Source organism: Excalfactoria chinensis, chromosome 20 (genome assembly GCF_039878825.1).
Source record: "Excalfactoria chinensis isolate bCotChi1 chromosome 20, bCotChi1.hap2, whole genome shotgun sequence".
Lineage (NCBI taxonomy): Eukaryota > Metazoa > Chordata > Aves > Galliformes > Phasianidae > Excalfactoria > Excalfactoria chinensis.
Genome location: NC_092844.1, coordinates 5,461,721 through 5,482,162, shown reverse-complemented (window position 1 = coordinate 5,482,162; position 20,442 = coordinate 5,461,721). Strand labels below are relative to the sequence as shown.

The 20,442-nt window shown below is 57.3% G+C and overlaps 2 protein-coding genes across 3 annotated transcripts in view; one reads left to right on the top strand and one right to left on the bottom strand.

Annotated features, from left to right (window-relative positions):
- MEGF6 (multiple EGF like domains 6) overlaps positions 1-12,442 on the top strand; it is a 29,296-nt gene extending 16,854 nt beyond the window's left edge. Inside the window, exons 4-35 of the mRNA XM_072354463.1 lie at positions 84-209; positions 291-413; positions 511-633; positions 1,926-2,063; positions 2,229-2,351; positions 2,608-2,730; positions 2,853-3,032; positions 3,195-3,326; positions 3,421-3,549; positions 4,198-4,326; positions 4,413-4,547; positions 4,648-4,782; positions 5,725-5,850; positions 6,369-6,500; positions 6,713-6,841; positions 6,949-7,080; positions 7,335-7,463; positions 7,579-7,707; positions 7,932-8,060; positions 8,838-8,966; positions 9,074-9,196; positions 9,731-9,859; positions 9,930-10,058; positions 10,209-10,340; positions 10,420-10,548; positions 10,874-11,002; positions 11,082-11,210; positions 11,289-11,417; positions 11,554-11,682; positions 11,758-11,886; positions 12,103-12,231; positions 12,311-12,442. Of these exons, the coding sequence (XP_072210564.1) occupies positions 84-209; positions 291-413; positions 511-633; positions 1,926-2,063; positions 2,229-2,351; positions 2,608-2,730; positions 2,853-3,032; positions 3,195-3,326; positions 3,421-3,549; positions 4,198-4,326; positions 4,413-4,547; positions 4,648-4,782; positions 5,725-5,850; positions 6,369-6,500; positions 6,713-6,841; positions 6,949-7,080; positions 7,335-7,463; positions 7,579-7,707; positions 7,932-8,060; positions 8,838-8,966; positions 9,074-9,196; positions 9,731-9,859; positions 9,930-10,058; positions 10,209-10,340; positions 10,420-10,548; positions 10,874-11,002; positions 11,082-11,210; positions 11,289-11,417; positions 11,554-11,682; positions 11,758-11,886; positions 12,103-12,231; positions 12,311-12,441 (4,178 nt within the window). The 3' untranslated portion in view covers position 12,442. The remainder of the gene's footprint in view (positions 1-83; positions 210-290; positions 414-510; positions 634-1,925; positions 2,064-2,228; positions 2,352-2,607; positions 2,731-2,852; positions 3,033-3,194; positions 3,327-3,420; positions 3,550-4,197; positions 4,327-4,412; positions 4,548-4,647; positions 4,783-5,724; positions 5,851-6,368; positions 6,501-6,712; positions 6,842-6,948; positions 7,081-7,334; positions 7,464-7,578; positions 7,708-7,931; positions 8,061-8,837; positions 8,967-9,073; positions 9,197-9,730; positions 9,860-9,929; positions 10,059-10,208; positions 10,341-10,419; positions 10,549-10,873; positions 11,003-11,081; positions 11,211-11,288; positions 11,418-11,553; positions 11,683-11,757; positions 11,887-12,102; positions 12,232-12,310) is intronic.
- Positions 12,443-13,368: 926 nt separating this feature from the next.
- Positions 13,369-20,035, bottom strand: ARHGEF16 (Rho guanine nucleotide exchange factor 16). Of its 2 annotated transcripts, none has more exons than XM_072354452.1 (15): positions 19,991-20,035; positions 18,443-18,972; positions 17,892-17,943; positions 17,452-17,621; positions 16,976-17,032; positions 16,571-16,731; positions 15,816-15,968; positions 15,473-15,602; positions 15,222-15,296; positions 14,760-14,852; positions 14,489-14,643; positions 14,101-14,280; positions 13,921-13,994; positions 13,722-13,823; positions 13,369-13,521 (listed from the first exon to the last, which is right to left on the bottom strand). In XM_072354452.1, the coding sequence occupies exons 2-15, from the start codon at positions 18,947-18,949 to the stop codon at positions 13,382-13,384; spliced, it is 2,049 nt and encodes a 682-aa protein (XP_072210553.1). In that variant the 5' UTR covers positions 18,950-18,972; positions 19,991-20,035; the 3' UTR covers positions 13,369-13,381. The 2 variants fall into 2 exon arrangements, with proteins under 2 accessions (XP_072210553.1, XP_072210554.1); XM_072354453.1 differs by lacking the exon at positions 19,991-20,035 and adding an exon at positions 19,715-19,896.
- Positions 20,036-20,442: the final 407 nt, after the last annotated feature.

The following is a 20,442-nucleotide window of genomic DNA, read 5'->3' as shown; positions in this document are numbered from 1 at the left end:
AAACTTAAACAGCTTTATGACTTCAAAGCCTCAGATGCTGCTTGTGGATGATGTTTCTTATGCTTTCCTATCCCCCACCCCAGCACTGAACTCGTGTGCAGTGAACAACGGTGGCTGTGAGCACGACTGCGTGCAGCTGACAGCCAACCAGCACCAGTGCCGCTGCCGTCGGCAGTACCGGCTGCGGGAGGATGGTCGACGCTGCGCCCGTGAGTGCTGGGCAGTGTTGGGAGGGATGGCAGCCCTGCCTGTGGGGCTCTGTGGGTCATTGCTGCTTCTCTCGGCCCCAGCGTGGAGCCCTTGTGCTGAGAGGAATGGGGGCTGCATGCAGCTCTGCCGTGATGTCCGGGGAGCAGCGCGCTGCGAGTGCCGTCCTGGATACCAGCTGGGACCTGATGGCAGAGCCTGCCAAGGTGAGCAACTGCGGGGCCAAGCAGCATCGCCACTGCTTTGGGGACACTTCAACACTGTCTCAAGGCTGCTGCTCTTCCTGGGTTTTCCCATTCGTAGATGTGGATGAGTGCTTGACTGGCCTGGCCATGTGTGCACATCGCTGCCTGAACACCCACGGCTCCTTCAGGTGTGCCTGCAACCCGGGCTATGAGCTGGGAGCAGACAGCAGGCAGTGCTACCGTGAGTACTGCAGTGGGATGGAGATCTGTGGGTCAGAAGGGGGAAAAAGGAGTGTGTGTGGGGGGGTCCTGCTGATGGAGAGCTCTTGGTACTGCCTGCTGAGCGCAGACTGAGTCACAGAGCTCCATGGGCCGTGACAGAGCTGTTGGCTTCTCCCACCAACAGAACTCATCTCTAAAGTTACCACTGCACCAGTTTAGATGGTTTACTTGAAGCTGTTTGGCTCCAAATGGACCAAGTCCCGCTCCCGGGGACTGCATTGGATGAGTTTGGTCAGCTGTAGATGTGTAAGTGAAGGAGGAATTGAGCTAATGATGTGATTGCATCTGCTCCCATCAGGAAGAGAAATAAACACAATTCAGTGCAAGAGTGAGCCAGATTGCCATCTGTTCAGCCAAAGCACATCAGCAGAGACAGCCTGAAGCAAAGCAGTTCAGGGCAATGCAAAGAGCTGCGTGCTATTTAGAAGCCAAAGCACTGCTGGGCACTTCTTAAGGGCATGGCTGATCCCACAGTGCATGTTCTGCTGAACAGAATCCCACAGCTCAGTTTCGGTAGCATCCACCTTTGCCTGTTGGGTGCTCTTGGATGAGCACGTGCTTTTAGCACGTTTCTTCCTTTGCTGTGCCCTGGCTGACTGCATTTAGCAGGGAAGACATTCATGTTTTTGAGATCTGGAAGTTCACTTTCCGCCGTGGCACAACCAAGCTCCTCTTCTTTCATCTTTCTTGGGCCTGGATGCACCAAAACCTCAAGAATGTTCTTGTAGGTGGCAGCTATTTTCCTGAGGTTCAAGAGTGACTCAGAGCCCCATGGTACTTTTAGCCTAAAGAAGCTTCATTAGCTAGGCTGGAGTTTACAAGAGCTTTGCCAAGCTATGAAGACACATGGCTGCTATTGATGCTTGCCTCTTCCATTCGGACATGTCACTCACTGCCTTTCCTAGCTGCAGGCATCTGGATATTCGCAGTGCTCAGCTGCTCCCATTCCCAGCTGGCATCCAAACAGCTCCGCGCTGGGAAAGCTGAGCCAACTTTGGTTGGCAGCACATCCTGCAGCTCGTCAGGAATGGGAGCAGCTCTGTCTGCAGTCTGGTTCATCTCAGTTTGACCATGAGCCTGTCCCCGAGGGGCTCCACAGAGTTATTTTTGTGCATCCCTTTCCAGCCCAGCATCTATTCCCATCCCTTCCCTGCAGCACAGCACTGCTCTGCTCAGCGGGGCCGTGTACCAAAAGCACACACAAGGATTGGGTGCCCGTGGCACTGGATGCTGACGGCATTCCTTCTGCAGGGATAGAAATGGAGATTGTGAACAGCTGTGAGAGTGGCAATGGTGGCTGCTCCCATCTGTGCCACCACAGCAGCGCCGGCCCCATCTGCACCTGTAACTCGGGCTACCAGCTGCAGGATGACCAGAGGACATGCATTGGTAAGGCCAGACTTGTTCCTTGTCTTCACAAGTCTATCCCAAGCCACAAGGACCCCCATGTGTCAGCTCCTGTGTGCACATATACCATGAGGCTATCATGGAGCAACTGCTGTTACCGCTGTGGGTGCTGCGTATTGACACCCAGCACCCTCTGCTTTTATTTAGACATCAACGAATGTGAGGATGGCTCTCACTGCTGCCAGCAGGACTGTTACAACTACCCTGGGGGCTACGAGTGTGCCTGCCATGCTGGGTACCGGCTACGTGCTGATGGCTGTGCCTGTGATGGTGAGCAGGGTGCATGCAGTGCAGTGCGTGCTTTGTCCTTGCTCCTGTGGGACAGCACTTCTTCCAGTCACTCCCAGTTATAGAGCCATGCAATCACTGGAGTTGGAAGGGACCCTTAAAAGCAATCTGGTCCTACTCCCCTGCAATGAGCAGAGGCTCTCCGTCACTTGGGCAACCTCCTTCTGCTTTTAGAGCTGGTTGCTTTGTATAACCAGTGAGGTGCTGCCACCTGCTTGCTGTCCCCTTTGTGTTCTAGATGTGGATGAGTGCTCTTCCAACAACGGTGGCTGTGAGCACTCATGCCAGAACCAGGCAGGGTCCTTCCAGTGCAGCTGTCCCGCTGGGTACAAGCTGGATGGAGACAGGAGGGGCTGCATCCGTAAGTGCTGCATGCTGAGCACGCTGTGCTCATCCCCATCCAGCAGGACCATGGAAACAACCTTACACCATCAGGAGCATCAGAGTGCCGTTTTATTACCCTGACTTTTATGGTCTCTGTAGCTGTTCCCCCAGCTGTAGAGGACTCAGTGGAAGCCCTGGATGCCCGGCGCCCCATCATCCGCCCCATCCCCCACGTGGCCATCCTGCGGGATGAGCTCACCCAGCTCTTCAGTGATGACTACGAAGAGGAGGAGGAAGAGATGGAAGCAAGAGGAGAGCACACGCTTTCAGAAACATTCGGTGGGCGTTTTGTGGCTGTGGTCCTTTTGCTTTGAAACCTCCAGTTTGAACTGTGGGTGCTGGGCTTGTGCTTGGTGGAGGCACCAGCAGCTGCAGGCTGTGATGTTGGGGTTGCTGGGGGCAGCCCTGGGGAGGGCATCTCACCATGTTGTCTCGTTGCAGTCTGTCTGGAGAACACCTTTGGCCATGACTGCAGCCTGACGTGTGAGGACTGTCAGAACGGGGCCACATGTAATGTGGAGGGGACAGGCTGTGAGTGCCCGGCTGGCTGGAGCGGGCTGCTGTGCAACCAGAGTGAGTGATGCTGTGCATAGACCCTACTGCGTCTTATCCAGAGGTCAAACCCACAGATGTGCACGCTGTTAAAGCTGTGCCCTCTGTCCCACAGCCTGCCTGCCTGGAACCTTTGGCAAGAACTGCAGCCAGCTCTGCCTCTGCCAGAATGGGGCTACTTGTGAGCCCAGCACTGGCACCTGCCACTGCCCGCCTGGTGTGTCTGGGATCCACTGTGAGGATGGTGAGAGCCCTTGTGCAGAAGCAGCTGTGTTCCATTGCTGTTTTTCCCTTGCCAAAGCAATGAGCATCTCTGTCAAGTGTTCGTCATGTGCTTCTTTGGAGCCTGCCGTGTTTGCTGGTGTTGGTGCCCCCCATGTCTGAGGGTGTTCCTCGCTCCCAAAGAATTTAAACCTGGGGGACGTGGAAGCAATGAGGCAATGAGGGATTCAGCTACAGACAGAGGGTTGGGATCATATGGAAGCTATTATGGAAGGAGGAGAATATAAAGTAAGGTAGGAGATAGCTGGAGCTCTCCTTTCTGTAGGTAAGAGGTGTTTGAAGGGTGCAGAGAGAAAACAGAGAGATGAGGTTAAAGCAAGCTGTGCTGTGCTGGGTGGCATTTCCTGCCCTGCTGTCCCTTGGGGAGGGCTGTGCAGCAGCTTTGTGCTGACACAGTGCATCATCCTCTTGCTTCTCATGTGGAGGACTCAGTTCTGAGCTGGTACAGGGAATCCTGTTACCCTTATTAGAGACCCCAGCTTATTGTTGGTCTGACCCTGACTGCACCCTGTGTCTAGGTTTGTTTGTGATGTACTCCAATTTTGGTATGCATTTTTCCTGCAAGACGTGCAATTACAGACCCAAATTGCTTCACCATCCCTCTCACCAGGCTGCCCGAGAGGATTCTTTGGAAAGCAGTGCAGGAAAAAATGCAACTGTGCCAACCGAGGTCGCTGCCATCGGATCTATGGAGCGTGTCTGTGCGATCCTGGCCTGTACGGGCGGTACTGCCACTTGGGTATGCCTCTGTTATGGGGTGCCTGCTGCCCTCAGGCTGGGTGCTGTAATGGAAGGGTCACTGTAGCCCTATCCCTATCCCTGCAGCATGTCCCAAGTGGGCATTTGGCCCTGGATGCTCTGAGGAGTGCCTCTGTGTGCAGCCAAACACTCAGCACTGCGACAAGCGGGATGGCTCCTGCCACTGCAAGCCTGGCTACCGCGGTGTGCACTGCGAGACCAGTGAGTGTCCTGCTGGGTATCCCTCTGCTCCGTCCTCCTGAGGCCTCCGTGCCTCTTGCTTGCCTAGATTAGGAACTAAACATGTTATCTTTGCCCCCAGAGTGTGAGCCTGGCCGCTATGGGGAGGGCTGCAGGAAGAAGTGCAGCTGCTCTCCGGATGCGCAATGTGACCACATCACTGGGCGGTGCTGGAAGGAGTGTCCCCAGGGCTTCCATGGGGAGAACTGCGACCAAGGTGAGGTGGGGGGGGGTTGGAATGGCTTCCAGTGACCCAGCTCTGGGATCTCTTAGAGCTGGGAGCTTAGAGAAGGAGGCGGGATCCTCATGCATAGAGATCCTTACTCAGATAAGGAGGACAAGCTCTTACTGCATCCTGCACGTTGGGCATCCCTGCTGTTGTAGATGAAGGCAACAGATATGGATCTTTTTTCCTCCCTTTAATATCCTTTTACTTCCAGACCATCAGTCCCTAGGAGAATGGCACTGTGTTTCCCCTTCTGTTCTTTTCCCCCTGCTGAAGTTCTGTTTGCTCTGCACGTGGCAGATTTGGTCCTTCATGCCCATTAGAACTTCAAGTTCTGCCTCCCGGAGCAGTTCCTCTCTCTGAGCTCCATGCTCACCCTCCCCGCTTTCCTCTTGTTGCCAAACAGGCCAACTTAACTTTTCCTGTAAGAAACCCCCAAGGCTGTGAGTGAAAGTGCGGTAGGTTCTTGCATCCCATATTGCATCCATTGATTCCAAAGGGCTGCAGCAGCACTGCAGCTCCCGGGTGCTCAGCTGAGGATATTTGTTAAAAGGAATAAGAAAGGAGCTCGAGCGTGCAGGGGGGGGGAGTCACAGGAAATAACACAAATATTTGTACAGAAATAGGAGGCTTTGGGCTGTTGTTGGGACCTGGATATGATTAAAGGGTGTAGACAAACATCTGCCATCAATTAGCACAGAGAAGGAATAACAAAAACTCCACTGTGTCACTGGAAATTTACGAGCTAGGGTGCTTTTTCCTGCGCTAATTGTGTGTGCTGGTGCTCTTGTATCTGCTGGGGCCTTGTAGGGACAAAAAGAGACCATGAGCAAGGTGTGTGTCTGGGGGCTCAGGTTGGTCTGTAGGAGCTCAGTGGCTCTCAGTCTGTGTCCAGCTCTATAACCCACAGCTCTCACTGCTGTTTGCTTGCAGTGTGCCCAGCGGGGCGGTTCGGGGCTGGCTGCCTGCAGCTCTGCTCCTGCAATGGGGCTCCCTGCAATGCGGTCAGCGGGCAGTGCCTGTGTGCACCGGGATGGACAGGGCACGACTGCGCCCAAGGTGAGCACTTCTCATGTATTACGGAAGCTGCTGATGGTGTGTGGATATCCTGCTGCTAACAGTTCCACCTACAGCGAGCTGGCCCCGTCCCCAGCCCTGCAGCATCTCAGCTGCCCTGCTCAGCAGTCTGCATCCCCTGCACAGCTCCTGCAGGCTGTCAGGTTAGGATGCTTTGCCAGGAGCGCTGCTCCCCAGCAGCAGATGTGAATCTCAAATTGACACAAGGGCCCTGGCAGGCTAGCACTTACCGAGGGATGTTTATAAAACAAACATGGTGACGTTGTCCTTACTGCTAGCCATGTATTCCCAAACAGAAGCATATGAACTAGAACAGGGAATCCACTACCACATTAGACGTCCTACCTTGCCCTTTTGGTTGCCAGCTCTCTGCAGCCCCTTGTCCCCATCCAAGGGCACTGAGGAAGCAACCCAGCTCCAGTCCCAAGCTGAGCCCTCACCCTGCCCTGTGCATCTTACCAGAGGCATTGAGCTGCCCTTATTCTCTCTGATTGCTGTAGCCTGCCCAGAGGGTCGCTGGGGCCTCGGCTGCCAGGAGCTGTGTCCTGAGTGTGCCAACAATGGCAGCTGTGACCCCACCACGGGAGCATGTGTGTGCACACCGGGCTTCACTGGCAGCCGCTGCCAGGATGGTGAGCATTGGGTCGTGATGAGTGTTGGGTCGTGATGAGTTCTGGGTTCATGATTGTGAGTGTTGGGGTCATGATGAGCAATGGGGGATGTGGGAAATGCTGGGTCCATACTGGTGAGCACTGAGTCATGGTGAGTGTTGTGGTCATGATAAATGGTGAGTGCTGTGCCTTGGTCTCACTGCAGAGTTGCAGCTCATGTCCTTGCATTGCAGTGTGCCCACCCGGCTGGTTCGGCCAGGACTGCCAGCAGAGCTGCAGCTGTGGGAATGAGGGCCATTGCCATCCTGTGACGGGGACGTGCAGCTGCGCACCCGGCTGGACAGGCCACGACTGCCAGAGAGGTACAGTGCCTTTACTCAGCGTGTGTCGTTCATAGGAGACTCTGAGCTGTGCAGTGCTAGGCTGGGGCTGGCTTCTTTGCCATCCCTGTGCCGTGCCTCTGTTGCAGGCTGTGCCATGGGGCGCTGGGGTCCGGGCTGTGCCAATATCTGCGAGTGCAGCAGCAGCTCCGGGAGCTGTGATGCGGTGACGGGGCAATGCGCCTGCGATCCCGGCTACACGGGCAGCCACTGCGAGGAGCGTGAGTGTGTGCTGCAATGTGTTTGGGCTCAGGTTTGTTTCCCAGAGCTCCATGGGAAGGGTCTGTGCTGTGGCAGTGGAAATTCCATCCCCGTGATGCTGTCCTGGTGGGTGTGTGGGTACATCTGCGAGCAGCAGACCCTTGTTTTAAACACGAGGCAGCCGTATCCTTCCAGATCCCATATGTCTCAACGTGAGCTCCCACTGCAGCACAGCCTTCCAAGGGCTTCTCAGCGCTCTTTGCTCTCTCCCCAGGGTGCCCAGCAGGATGGTTCGGGTTGGGCTGCTGGCACCGCTGCCAGTGTGAACACGGGGCCATATGTGACCACGTCAGTGGGGCGTGCACGTGTGCTGCAGGATGGAGGGGGACCTTCTGTGAGCACTGTGCGTACCCCAGGGCATGGAGTGATCCTTGGGTGTCTGCTCACCCACTGCGCACCCCTAGGAGCCGTCCATTCTTCTCACAGACCCTGTGGGCTGTTTGCTTTGTTCCCTACAGCCTGCCCGGATGGATTTCATGGCATTGAGTGTCAGCATGCCTGCAACTGCCAGAATGGAGCCCGCTGTGACCACATCACCGGGCAGTGCCACTGCCACCCAGGTTGGACTGGGCCCCGCTGTGCCCATGGTGAGTGTCCCCAGGGCAGGATCTGACCCCATGCAACACACACAGTAGCAGCCACTTGTAACATGCTGCTGTGGGTTCTCCGTGTAGCACCATAAAACCAACACATGCACGGCCCAAAGCAGCAAGAACCCTGCTGGGGATGGTCATTATGGTCAGGCTGCTTGCTGGCCCTGCCTGCAGACAGAAGGCACTATTTGTTGCTAACAGTTGTGTCTCTCCTGCAGTGTGCCCACAGGGCAGGTTTGGTGAGGGCTGCAGCCAGGTGTGCAGCTGTTTCAACAACGCCACGTGTGACCACATCACTGGCCGCTGTCTGTGCGCTGCTGGCTGGATGGGACCCACATGCCAGCAAGGTAATGTGCCCTGTGGCTGCCCAGCCTACCCATAGGTGCTAGAAATGCCATTGCTTGGGCTGGGCTGTGTTTTCAATGGGGATAGTAGATCCAAAATCCTGAGGCAGATGAGAGGCAAGATTGCAAAGTGAGACTATCAGCACTTCCCATTCATTCCCACAGACAGATGCCAAGAGGTTGCCCTCTCCCAGTGCAGCAGCAGTTGCCCTGGCTCACAGTTCTGTAGCAGCACAGGGTGAGGGCTTGGCTGCTTGCTGCAGTGCCTCCAGGCACAGCTCAGTGCAATTGAGCACGAGAGCATTATTCATGTGCTTAAATGGCTTTTTGTGCTGATGCTCCCCATGGCTGCTGCCCTCACCCAGTGTTTTCTGGGCTATGTGCCACCACCAGGGCTGAGGCATTTCTAGAGATCAGGTAGCATGGTGGGGCATAGAAATGGTCTCCCTCCTAACAGCAGTGGGACAGCAGAGGCTCAGAAGGCACCAAATGTTTTTCCATCCCTTTCATATGTGCTTTACATTTGTTCCAGCAGTGTCCAATCTGCTTTAATTACAGTCATCACCTCCAGCCACAGGCTTCCTCCTGCACACCATTACTCAACTCAGCACAGGGTAGGGGAGAAACAGGGTACTTTTAGGGTTTGGTTTCAGGGTTAGGGAATTTAGGATCCTCATTCCATGCCCTCCCATCCCCGGGCTTGCTTCTGGAGGCTCAGCTTTGCCTTTGGCAAACACCTGGAGTGGATTTCTGATTGATTGCCCTTTGGTTTCCCCACAGCGTGCCCAGAGGGTTTCTATGGGACAGGCTGCCACCAGCACTGCCTGTGCCACAATGGGGGGACGTGTGACCCCGCCACAGGGCACTGCACCTGCCCAATGGGATGGACTGGGCTGGCCTGCGAGCTGGGTAAGGACCAGGCCAACAGCATCAGAATATGGGCTATGCCACCAGCCGGTCCCATTTTGGGGTGGTTTCGCTTTGGGGTGACAGCTCTGCCCTTTGCTCTCTCCTAGCGTGCACTGAGGGGCATGAGGATGGCTGCGGGCAGCGCTGTGCCTGCCTGAATGGGGGGGTCTGTGACCCACAGGGACAGTGCCACTGCCCCCCTGGGTGGAGTGGGAGCACCTGTGAGAGCCGTGAGTGGGGATGGTGGGATGTGGTTGTGGGGTCGTTGCTGTGGTTTTAAGGTCAAGATACAATTCCATGAGGGCTGCAAGAAGTTTGGGTTTGGGCTCCTGCTTTGACCCGAAACTTCTCCCCATCCCCACACGCCTTCACCACTTTGTATAGACCAGCTTTGAGAGCTGCTCGGTGCTGCTGCTGTGTGCATTCATCCATGGGGTGGATGTGAAAGCTGATTCCCAGATTTCTGCAGCTGTAGTGCTGACTTCTGGCTCATGCTGGTACTGCAGGGACTCAGTTTGCAGCTGCTTTAGGTACTTTTATTACAGCAGCAAAGTAATGAAATTGCAGCCACGTGTTCTGCCAGCACCCGCCCAGCTCTTGTTAAACAGCGCTTAGCCCAAAAACCTTTGGTGCAGTTAGGATGATTCTTTCACACCGACTTTTGGGCATGACTCTGTTTGCAGCTCTCACACATGCAGTGAAAGGAGCCCCATGTCTCTTTTTTATTGCCTAACTTGTCATTTCTCCCCTTCTCGCACCCCCAGCCTGTCCAGAGGGGCACTTTGGAGCGAGCTGCCAGGAGCGCTGTGACTGTGGGGACAAAGGGCTGTGCCACCCCATCACTGGTACCTGCCAGTGCCCCCCTGGATGGAGGGGCCAGCGCTGCGAGGAAGGTGAGATTGCATTGGGATCCTGACTGCTGTGGGTTGGGAAGAGCCTGCCATGTCTCTCCTGTCCCCACAGCCTGCCTGCCTGGACTGTATGGGAAGAGCTGTGCTGAACGCTGTGCCTGTCCCCTTGGAGCACCCTGTGACCACATCACTGGGCGGTGCAGCTGCCCACCGGGCTTCACTGGAGCCGCATGCGAGACACGTGGGTACCCACAGTGCTGCCAGGTGGCTTGGGGAGCATCAGGGATCATGCTATGGGCACTGGAATGGATGGGGTGGGGGGGGGGTGGGTTTGTAGTGTCCCTGCATGCTGGGAGGGGGTTTTATTAACACAGTGCCCCTCTTCCTGCAGCCTGCCCACCTGGCACCTTTGGGGAGCGCTGTGCCCAACGCTGCCGCTGTGCGGGACCCAGCCAGGACTGCCACCCCATCACCGGGGTCTGTGTCTGTGCACCCGGCCACCACGGGCCTGACTGCGAGCTGGGTGAGCCCATAGCTCCAGGTGGATGGATGCTTTGCTGTCACCTTACTGGGCACCATGTGATCAATGCTTTGCTGTGCAGAGTGCCCTGAGGGCTGGTACGGCCCTGGCTGTGAGCGGCCGTGTGAGTGCAAGAATGGGGCCCGGTGTGAGCGCACCACGGGGATGTGCCACTGCCCAGCAGGATACATCGGTGCTGACTGCAGCATTGGTGAGTGTATGGGAACGGGGCAGGAGAGGGGGGTGGTGGAATGGCAGCATGGTTGATAGCTCCTGGTCTCCCTGCTTTACTATATGCTGTGGGAGAGCATGAGCCGATCTCATCTGCTGTCTTAGTACTGGAAACACGGTCTAGCACCATTTGTTGAGTGCCAAACTGATGTCTCCGTGATGCATCATCAGCTTTTGCATCGTGCCAGCTGGGTACGGCTGCCTCTCTGCTTCTCCAGCAGAGGGAAATGCAAAAGCTCTGCCCTGTAAGCACAGCCTGCAGGTGCTGGTGATGAAGGCAGCTGAAGGTGTCCCCCTCCCACCAGTGTGTCCCACCGGCCGCTATGGTACAGACTGTGCACAGCTGTGTGCCTGCTGGGAGGGGGCCACGTGCCACCACGTCACCGGGGACTGCCTGTGCCCACCGGGAAGAGTCGGTCCCACTTGTGAGCAAGGTAACTGTGAGCTGCAGGGGAAAGCTCCCAGCAGGGAACCTGTTACCTGCTGTGTCCAACACTGTGTCCTGTCCTGCAGGCTGCCAGCCACAGCGGTATGGGGTGGGCTGCCAGCAGCATTGCTCGTGCCAGAACGGAGGGCTGTGCAATGCCACCGATGGCTCCTGCACCTGCGGGCTGGGATGGACGGGGAAATCCTGCGAGTCAGGTAAAGCTGCTCCATGCACACAGCCCAGCCTGAATGGGGACTTTGCTGCATGCTGAGCTGCCCTGCTGTGCCCCACAGAGTGCCCACCCGGGAGCTTTGGTGCTGGCTGCCAGCTGCGCTGTGCCTGCAGGCACAATGCTACCTGCGACCGCATCACCGGTGCCTGCCGCTGCCCCCCAGGACGCTATGGGGCTCTGTGTGAGCACGGTGAGCTGCAGGACTTAGGGGTGGGCAGGAGCACAGGGCCCATGTGTGCTGCAGGGAGCTCCCTGTAGCTGAGATGCACCGTGGGCATGTTTCAGAGAGAACAGCTCGGTGCTGCTCTCTGGATGTTCCCTTCCAGGTTGTCCCCCAGGTTTCCATGGGACCGACTGCCAGCAGCACTGTGACTGCGCACATGGAGCTGCCTGTGACCCAGCCACTGGCCGCTGCCACTGCCCCATAGGGCTGCGGGGTCCCCGCTGCCAGGAAGGTGCTGTGCCCCCACCCCTCCCACCCCCTGAGCCCCAGAGCCATTTGGCACAGCCGTGCTCCTGTCCCCAACCAGGCTGTGAGGAGGGGATGTACGGCCAGGGCTGTCTGCAGCGCTGTGACTGCGTGGGGAACGTGCTCTGTGACCCCATCATGGGGCACTGCCTCTGTCCTCCGGGAACAACCGGCCCCCGGTGTGACTCAGGTGAGGATGGGCAATGAGGTGAGCAGGGAGATGCAAAGGATGTGGGGGGGGTGGATAAAAATACAGCCCTCAGTGTATTCCATGTGTCTTGTTGGAACTGATGTCTCATGGAAGAGCACTTCGTTTTGTGTGTGTCTCATCGGAGAGATGACCCCGATTTGAGCCTGCCCTGCCATATTGGGGTAAAGCAGCAACCTGATCCTCTCTGCCCCACAGAGTGCCCTGTGAACCGCTATGGCCCCAACTGTGCACTCACCTGCACCTGTGCCAGCAGCACTCAGTGCAGTGCCCGGACTGGCCGCTGTCACTGCCATCATGGCTCCATGGGCTCCTCGTGCCGGGAAGGTGAGCCCAGCCCTGTGATGTGCTGGCCCTGCATGCTGCCTGCAGCACAAGGGCTGAGTGCTGTCCCCTTCCCTTCCAGCTGTGCCTGCCCGGGTGCCCACCAGGTCCCCAGAGCTGCAGGGGATGGAGCACAACGTCCTGCCACAGCCACAGGGCCCTGCACAAGTACACGACCCAGCTGGAGGACTTGCTCCCAAGGCACTCGAGTGAAGCAGCTCATGGCAGATGGGAGCTGGGTGCTGCCTGGGCCGGACACGGGCTGTAGGGCAACTCTGCAGCTGCTGGCCCTGATCTCTGGGTGTTGGGGCTGGAGGGAGGGGGTTGAAATGATGGTTGAAAATAGGTATTTATTCAAAAGTATTTATGGCAAGCTTAGCAGAGCAGGGCAGGAGCTCTGCAGAGCTGCCACCTGCAGCGGGGAGAGCTGACCAAGGACATGCAGCACCCAACCCAGACACATGGGCACAAAGCTGGGGGTGGTGGTGGCACAGCACCAGGTCCTGAGTGCACAGGGATGGCCCCATCCCACAGGGGTCCAAGAACTGTTTCCTTTTCCAGATGGGGTTTCTTTTCGTCTGTAAATAACTCCTAATTTTTAATATTTTATTTTTTTTTTACTAATTTTTGTTCTTTATTTTCATTTTTTGCATTAGGTATCATTACTGTGTAGTAATAATGTTCCTATAAGCACGTAGTGAAGGACTCCGATGGTGTAACTGAGGTTGGGTGTTGTGTGAGTGAGAAATGTCTCATTAGGGTCCATGAATTTATTATTGGTCTCCTTCATCCTTTGGCAGTTTGATGCACACAGAAACATCAGAGCAATGCTGCCCTGAGCATTCCCATTGCCTCCGCTGCAAACAGACCTGAGTTGCTCTGTGGCCGCAGCAGCATTCCCTGCTTTGACCCTCATCCTTAACCACTCCTTGGTGCTGAGTACTGGGGGAAAGCCAGCTCTGCACAGGGCAAGAGCACCATAATACTTGGCCAGAGGCACCTGGATGCCAGGTCCTATGTCAATTAATGGCCACAGTGTGCTACCACAACCAGTCCCTGCCCCCCAAACCCAAGAAGAATGGCTCTTCTGCTGCCTCGTGGCCGGGCTCAGTCTGCAGAGCTCTGGAGATCCCATCAGGCTGGGCCTTGGCTGCTACACATCCGTCTCGATCCGCAGCCTCTCCATCCTCCGCACGTTGCACTCCACAGCCACACGGCTGGTGATGGGCCGAGCACAGGACTGGGGGAACCAGCCCCGCTCGCCATCCCGCAGCCGCTCACCCCAGCACCAACCTGGGAGGAGAACAGGGGGGTGAGAGCTTACCTGGGAAGCACCCACAGGAGGAGACCTCAGGGCTGCTCGGGGGCTCCGTCAGCTTCCAGGCCCAATACTGTGGGCCATGGGCATGGAGCTCACTCCCTGTGATGCTGTGCAAGAGCCACCAAGGCTGTGCCCCACCGCAGCCATGCCCAGAGGTGCAGACCCCACTCACCATCCTCCTCGCCCAGCACCAGCACCACATCAGCCTGCTGCAGGGAAATCTCATCTGCCTGCTTGGCCATGTAGGCACGGGTGATCTCCACTTGGCTCAGGTCTGCAGGGAAGGACAGAACCAGGTTAAGAACATGGGATCGGTGCATCCCAAGGCTGAGTGTCAACCCATGCACACCACCAGGCCCCGCAGCCCCTACCTCCACGTGGAGTGCTGTCGGGCTGCTCTCGCTCCCGGTGCATCAGCGCAGTGACCCAGCGTGCCCGGTCACTCCTGGCAAAGGAGAAACCAGGGTGACCAGGAAAGGCCATAGATGGCATCATGATGCTGGCAAGGAGGGAGAGACCTCCCCACAGGGAGGGAGGCTTTCAGGACTCACAGTGTCTCAGCTGACAGCAGCACCTCCTCCTGCCGGCCCTCGCTGTCCCTCTCCATGGCCACACGCAGCAGGTACCCACCCAGCCGGCCAGGAGGAGGAGATGGCGGCTCCATGGTCTCCATTTTCTCCACTGAGACTTGGTCCAGCATGGCGTAGTTCATGACGGTGTAGCTCTCCTCACTGCAGCAGGGACAGAAGGGGCTTCTCAGAGCTTCCTCCCTGCTTGGCATCGCCCTCAAGTGGGCTCCACCCGATGGCTTTGGAGCGGTCACAAGAAACACCTCCATCGTGGCCCACAACAAGGCAGCCTTGAGGTTTCCTAACGCTGCCTGAGAATGCAAGACGTCAACCCACCAGTCCTGTGCCAGAGGAAGGCTCTGAGCTGTACCTTTTCTTCTTGGTGATGATCAGGATGTCATTGAAGAGGAAGAGGTGGCAGATCCTGCCCGAGCCCTTACGGAAGATTCCTCCTTCCTCAGAGGAGAGCAGGTAGAGCTCACCCCGCTTCAGCAGCCAGCGGGAGGCAGAGATCAAGGGAAAAGGCTGCAATGGAGAAAACCTGAAGGAGTATTTGTCTCATACATGGCAGGTAAAAACAACTCAGGTTAGAGTGTTAGATAGCCCAGAGCCTGCTCAGCCCTGCCACTGTGCATCCTCACCTTCTTCTTCCCAAACTCCAGCTGCTTCTGCAGGGTGTAGAGCTGCTCCGTCCTCTCCATCGCACGAGCTCCTTCATTGCAGTTCTTAACCAGCTGGAAAAACACAAGGGGGAATGGGAGGATGGCAGAGGTGCTGCTGGTGACAAGTAAGAGTTGTAGTGCACTCACCTCTATGGTGGTTCTAAGGCCGGGACAGCACCGGTGGAAGACACAGAGAAGGAAAAAGGATGGGCCAAAGAGGAATGAGGAAAAGAGGACAAGGAGGAGGAAAAAACACCATCAAGTGAAAGAAACGGGCAAGTGAGAAGAGGTGGACATCCCACAGCTATTTGCAGTGAGAAATGTCAAGTGAACTAATGTAAGAAGGAAATATAAAGAGGGCAGAGGATGGGTTTGGGACCAGAGCGATGAAACAAGAGTGCTGGGAAAGAGGAGAGGTGGGGAGCTGGTGGACATCCTCACCTTGCTGATGGCTTTCAGAGCTCTGGTGGCGGCTCCATAGGCTGCAGTGCACGCTTGTGTTTTCTGACAGACCGTCTAGAATGGCAAAAACAAGAGGCTTTAGTCGTATTGCAAGACAGGGCAACAGCGGAGCAAATGCTGAGCTGGGATCCCTGGTCAGAGCAGAAGGCTTTCCTGGCTCAGCAAACCAACATCGGGAAGCAGCCCCCTCCCCAGAGGTGCCAAGCAATGCTGCAGTGTGACTTACTTACATCTAACAGCAGGGGAAGCCGTGTTACTCTCTGCATAGGGAGAATGAGAAATGATATCAATGGCAGCCCTCCACATTCTGGTTTCCTTTCAATTTGTTTCAAGGTCTCTTTAAATAAGGGGTTTGTGTTTCTGGAATGGGACAAGAAATCTCCATTAAGCAGAGGATTCCCATACATGATGAGCACAGTGCAGTGCTGCCTCTGGGGCTCAGCTGGAGCAGCAGGTGATGGAGAAACAACTGGAAACGTTGAGTTTCCACCAGCAGAACACTCTGGGCTGTGCCTCTGCATGCACCCCTCATGCATCCCATCTGCAGGAGCTCCCTATGAGAGCTGTACTCACAGCAGCCTCTGCAGTGTCCTCTGCTGGTAGACTTCGTTGGAGCAGTAGCTGACATAAGGGTTGAAGTGCTTCGAGGCGTGCTCCTCCACGATGTCGCTGATGTCAGGGATGAGGACGTTCTCTTGGTGTCGCTTCTCTAGGGCTTGGAAGAAGCTAAGGAGAGGAATGCAGGCAGTTTCACTGCATGACTCACCAGGGCAGGACAGAGACCACTTGCACTTTACTGCAGCCCTTCCCCCCATGTGCCTTGCTCTACCCTCAGGGCTCCCCCCCAGCTCTGGCCTTTGCTTCATCTTCCAACATCCCAGCACAGCAGGCAGGAGATGCCTCTGCAAAAGCACAGGCTGGGTGTGGGGCAGCAAAAGCCTTCTGCTTTAGGTATTAGAGACAGAAACAGACTGCATCCCCGGGGCAGCTCACAACCCCAACACGAGGCTCCCCTGCTGCAGGAAGAGCAAGGCCCTGCCGCCCCCACACTGGTTCTCACACAGCTGCATTCCCTGCATCCCATCTGGGAATCCCCAGCTGGGAGCTTCCAGGAAACAGGAAAGCTCTCAGCACAGCGATGGGGAGCTGCTATCCAAAATACTATGTGCAAAATCCATGGTGGCAAATCCCTCAAGCCAAAACTGACCCAGCACGGTGACCGTGCAACACCAAGATGATGCTGTAGCATTATAGGGACACGTGTTGGGTGAAGTGGATGTCTCAGCACTTCCAGGTAGCACAAGGGATGCTGCCCCTCCATCACTTGCCTGGTGCTGACGGCCAGGATGTCGCTGATGTTGGAGAAGAGGTGGTGGTGCTCTGTCTGGGTCATGGTCTCCTTCAGCTCCTCTGACTTCTTGAAGCAGCCCACCAGCACGCTCAGGCTGTGCATGTAGGAATACTCTGATGTGATGATCTCAAACATTGCCTGAAAGCAGCAGGGAGGCAGGGAGATGCAGCACAGCAAACTGCATTACTACTGGCATAGCAAGGTCATGAATTAAAACCTACCGCATCTCGTTCACACCAACGATGCCCATGTGTTATTTAATAACACCTGTATGCTATTTACATTCACAAAAGGCATTTCCAGCATCCCCCACCCCACGCATTGCCTGGCATCAAGGACTCCTGCAGGACGTGCCCCCAGCCCTGGCACACTGTGTGCTCACCTCCTGCCTCTTGCGCTCCTCGGGCGTTATGGCCTCCAGCACACCCGCCTCCAGCACCTGTGGGTGAAACTCAGTGCAGAAAAGGGCTCCCCTGGACCTGCACAAGAACTGCGTGGTTCTACAGGTAGCAGAGCTGCTTCCAGAGCAGGGATTGCTCTGCACCAAACACCTGAGGAGCAGCACACACATCCCACGAGCCCAGACCTGCTGGGAGCCCGGCGTGTCCCAGCTGGCCCCAAAGCATCCCACAGCACAGTGCTGCAAGATGAGCTGCTCCCTTCTGGGTGGCATCTCTGCCTTTAAAACACACGCTGCCCTGTTTCCTTTCAGTGAGCAAGGCGCCCGCTTGTGCCATCCTTGCAAGGATGGATGAACAAAGGAACAATCATTAACAACAGGGAGTTTGCTGCAGGTACAGCCTGGCCCTCTCAGACAGAGCAGGAGAGATAGGAAAGCAGGAGGTTGGCACACGGTACCTCTGGGAGCTGGCTCCAGGTGACCTGTGCGGGCCGATAGCTCCGCACCACAATGGCAGCACCGGGCAGGGACGGCTCCTCAGGGAAGGGCTCCTCCAGCAAATCCTCATCCGACTCATTGCTGACGGAGTTCAGGCCTCTCTCACGGATTTCCTGGTACAGCCGTGGCTCTGCATAGGGAGAGGTGCAGGGTGAGCACAGCCTCCTGCAAGCCGCCTCGCCCTGCTGGGACGGACTTTGCACAGCACTGGTCAAGCAGCAGCTTGCACGTCCCCAGCAGTGTTTGCTCTGAGCAAACAGAGCCGGCAGCGTTGCAAGCTGCAAGTGCGGCTGCGCCCTCCCCAGCAAGCAGGAGTGCAGTGGCAAAGGGACTGGAAAGGGGTGAAGATACAACGACAGCACAGAGGGGAGGCCCTGGGATGAGGGCATGGGGCACTCACGGTCCTTGAATGAGCCGCCATGCTTCTGCACCCGCTTCCTGCCGAGGGTTTTCTGCAGGAGGAAGAAGAGGAGCTGCCACTGTGCTGCCCTGATGGATGCAGAGCTCACACCATGAGCCCCACTGCCACCAGCTGCATCCAGTTCCCTTGAGAAGGGCACACAGCGCCCTGCTCCCCCAGCCTGACTCTGGGCAGTGACTCAGCTCCAGCCTAACCCCAGTGTTATCGGGGTGACCATCTCAGCAAGCTTGCCACCGCTCGCTGCCGTTCCCATCTGTCTGCCCCACACCTGGACTTTGCCTGCCCGGCACCTGGGTGCTGGCAGTGCTGCTTCACCCACACCCATGCACTGCCTGCAGGAGCCAGCCCTGCTTCTTGCAGAAGTAGATTCCAGGCCTTCTGTGGACCTAAGCAGCTGCTGGTGACAGGCAGACTCCCAGGCTCAGCTTGCCAGGCTCAGCCAGCCCCGCCAGCTGTGCAGCGATACAGGCACGCAGCTCAGCCCACCCTGCCCCCATCACCACCAGGCTGCATCCCTGCACCAAACCCACCTTGCTCCTGCCAGGGCTGCGGGCAGGAGGCGCGCTCCCCTCCTCCTGCAGTGGTTTCAGTGTGGGGACGGTGCTCACAGGCTCCATCTCTGTGCCTGTGCCCTTCATGGCTGCACGGTACGACATGTTCCTCAGGTTGCGTTTGAGCATCCCTCCTCCATCCTCCGTGTCCTCCTGCACTGTGACGCTGGGGACGGACGCTCGCTTCTGCCCCGAGCACGCAGCTTCAGGGCTGGATCCGGTGCTGTGGTTCCGTGTGGGGTTCTTGGTCTTGGTGGAGACCGCCAGGCTCCGGGGGATGAGCTGCTGTGTGCCCACCTTCAGCGCAGCCGGGCTGTCGGTGCTCAGCACGATGCGGCGCGGCTCAGCCAGGGGGAAGCAGCCCATGGTGGGGTCAGGATTGCGCCTGCCTGGAGGGGAGGTTGGTGCTGGGGGTCCGGAGCGCAGCGGGTGGCAGCGGTACTCCAGGAGGGAGGTCTGGTCTTCAGCTGGTGGGCTGCGGGACATGGCAGCGGCAAGTTGTGCAAGAGCTGTGCAAGAGACAGACAGTCAGATGGACGGACAGGGAATGAACACTTTCCCCTGCTAAGGCTGAGGGTACAGGCACGGCACAGCTCACAGCGCTGGGTGGGGAGCCTGGAGGAGCCCACACTGCTATCCCTGTGGTGCTCACTGACCATCACTGTACCGCTGGGGACCCCACACGGCTCTACTTGGGCACTGATCCTGATGGCCCCCCAAGCCCAGGGGCAGACCGGGCTGATGGGTGCTCAGCCTCAGCTCCCTCTGGGTGCCCCCAGAGCCCCTCCAGCACTCGGCTGCATTGCTCCTTGTTAGGAGCTAAGCTTGCCCACCCCCTTCTGAGCCACACAGCACGCTGAGCCCCCCCTGGATAAACACCAGATGCAACGTTCTGCTGCTCCATTGCATAACTCGACTTAAAACTCGGGTTTCATTTCTACAAACTGAGATCCCATTGTCCACCACGTCTGAGCTGCTCCCTTCCAAAGGCCACGGGGAGCAGAGAACAGCCCGGACCGGGACCCATCTCCTGGCACAGGGACAAAGCAGCGCATCAACAAAAGCCCCCCTGATCCGGGGCGCTTCTATTTCCCTCCATTGGGGGGTGGGGGGGGGTCAGAAGGTTCCTCCTTTCCCCCTCCCCGGTTGCAGACACAGCCCCCTCCCCCCCAAAGGACCCGGAAGGATTTGGAAACAGGGGTGCTATCGCAGCCCCCAGGTGCAGCCCCGGAGCCCCCCCCCGTCCCGTACCTCGGCCGTTCGGCAGCTGCAGGCGGTGCTGGGAACCCCCGAGGGATCCACCCCCGTGTGCGGGGCGGACGGAGCTGCGGGACGGGAGGGAAATTCCTCCGGGTGGGGCGGGGGGGTTGAGCAAAGGGGCCGCAGGGCTGGAGGGGACCTCTCCGCCCCGAGGGCAGCGCGGCAGCCGCAGGGTTACGGCCGGTCCCGGTTCTGAGCCCAACTTCGGTTCTGTTTACCCCCCTCCGGGGGTCCCCGTGCCCACCCCGGCCGCAGCCCCGCACCTACCGGCGGCCACGGAGCGAGCGCGGAGAGGGGCGGGGCCATAGAAGGGGCGGGGCCATATGGAGGGGGCGGAGTCACCGCACGGAGGGGGCGGGGTCAAGAGCTCAACTCACCTCCAGCTGCTCCATGTCCGCCTCCGCCGGGTCGGGGTGATGATGGACGAGCCAAAAGGAGACGCAAATTAGATTTAAAAAGGAAAAAAATATATAAAATATATATTTCCCAACCCCCCCAATTGCTCTTCAAGGCAGCTGAGCAGCCTCGGATATACAGCTGGGTCCAGGCCGTGGGGATGGGAGCTGCCCCGGTGTCCCCTCTATCAGATCCATGCTATCAGATGTCCTGGGAACCACCTTTCCCCTGACCTCCCCCTTTTGCCCCCGCTCTGATTTTGTCCCCCATAAAAAAGGAGCCTTTTTCTCCCTGCTTTATGGCGGATCTCAAGCGCTCGCTGG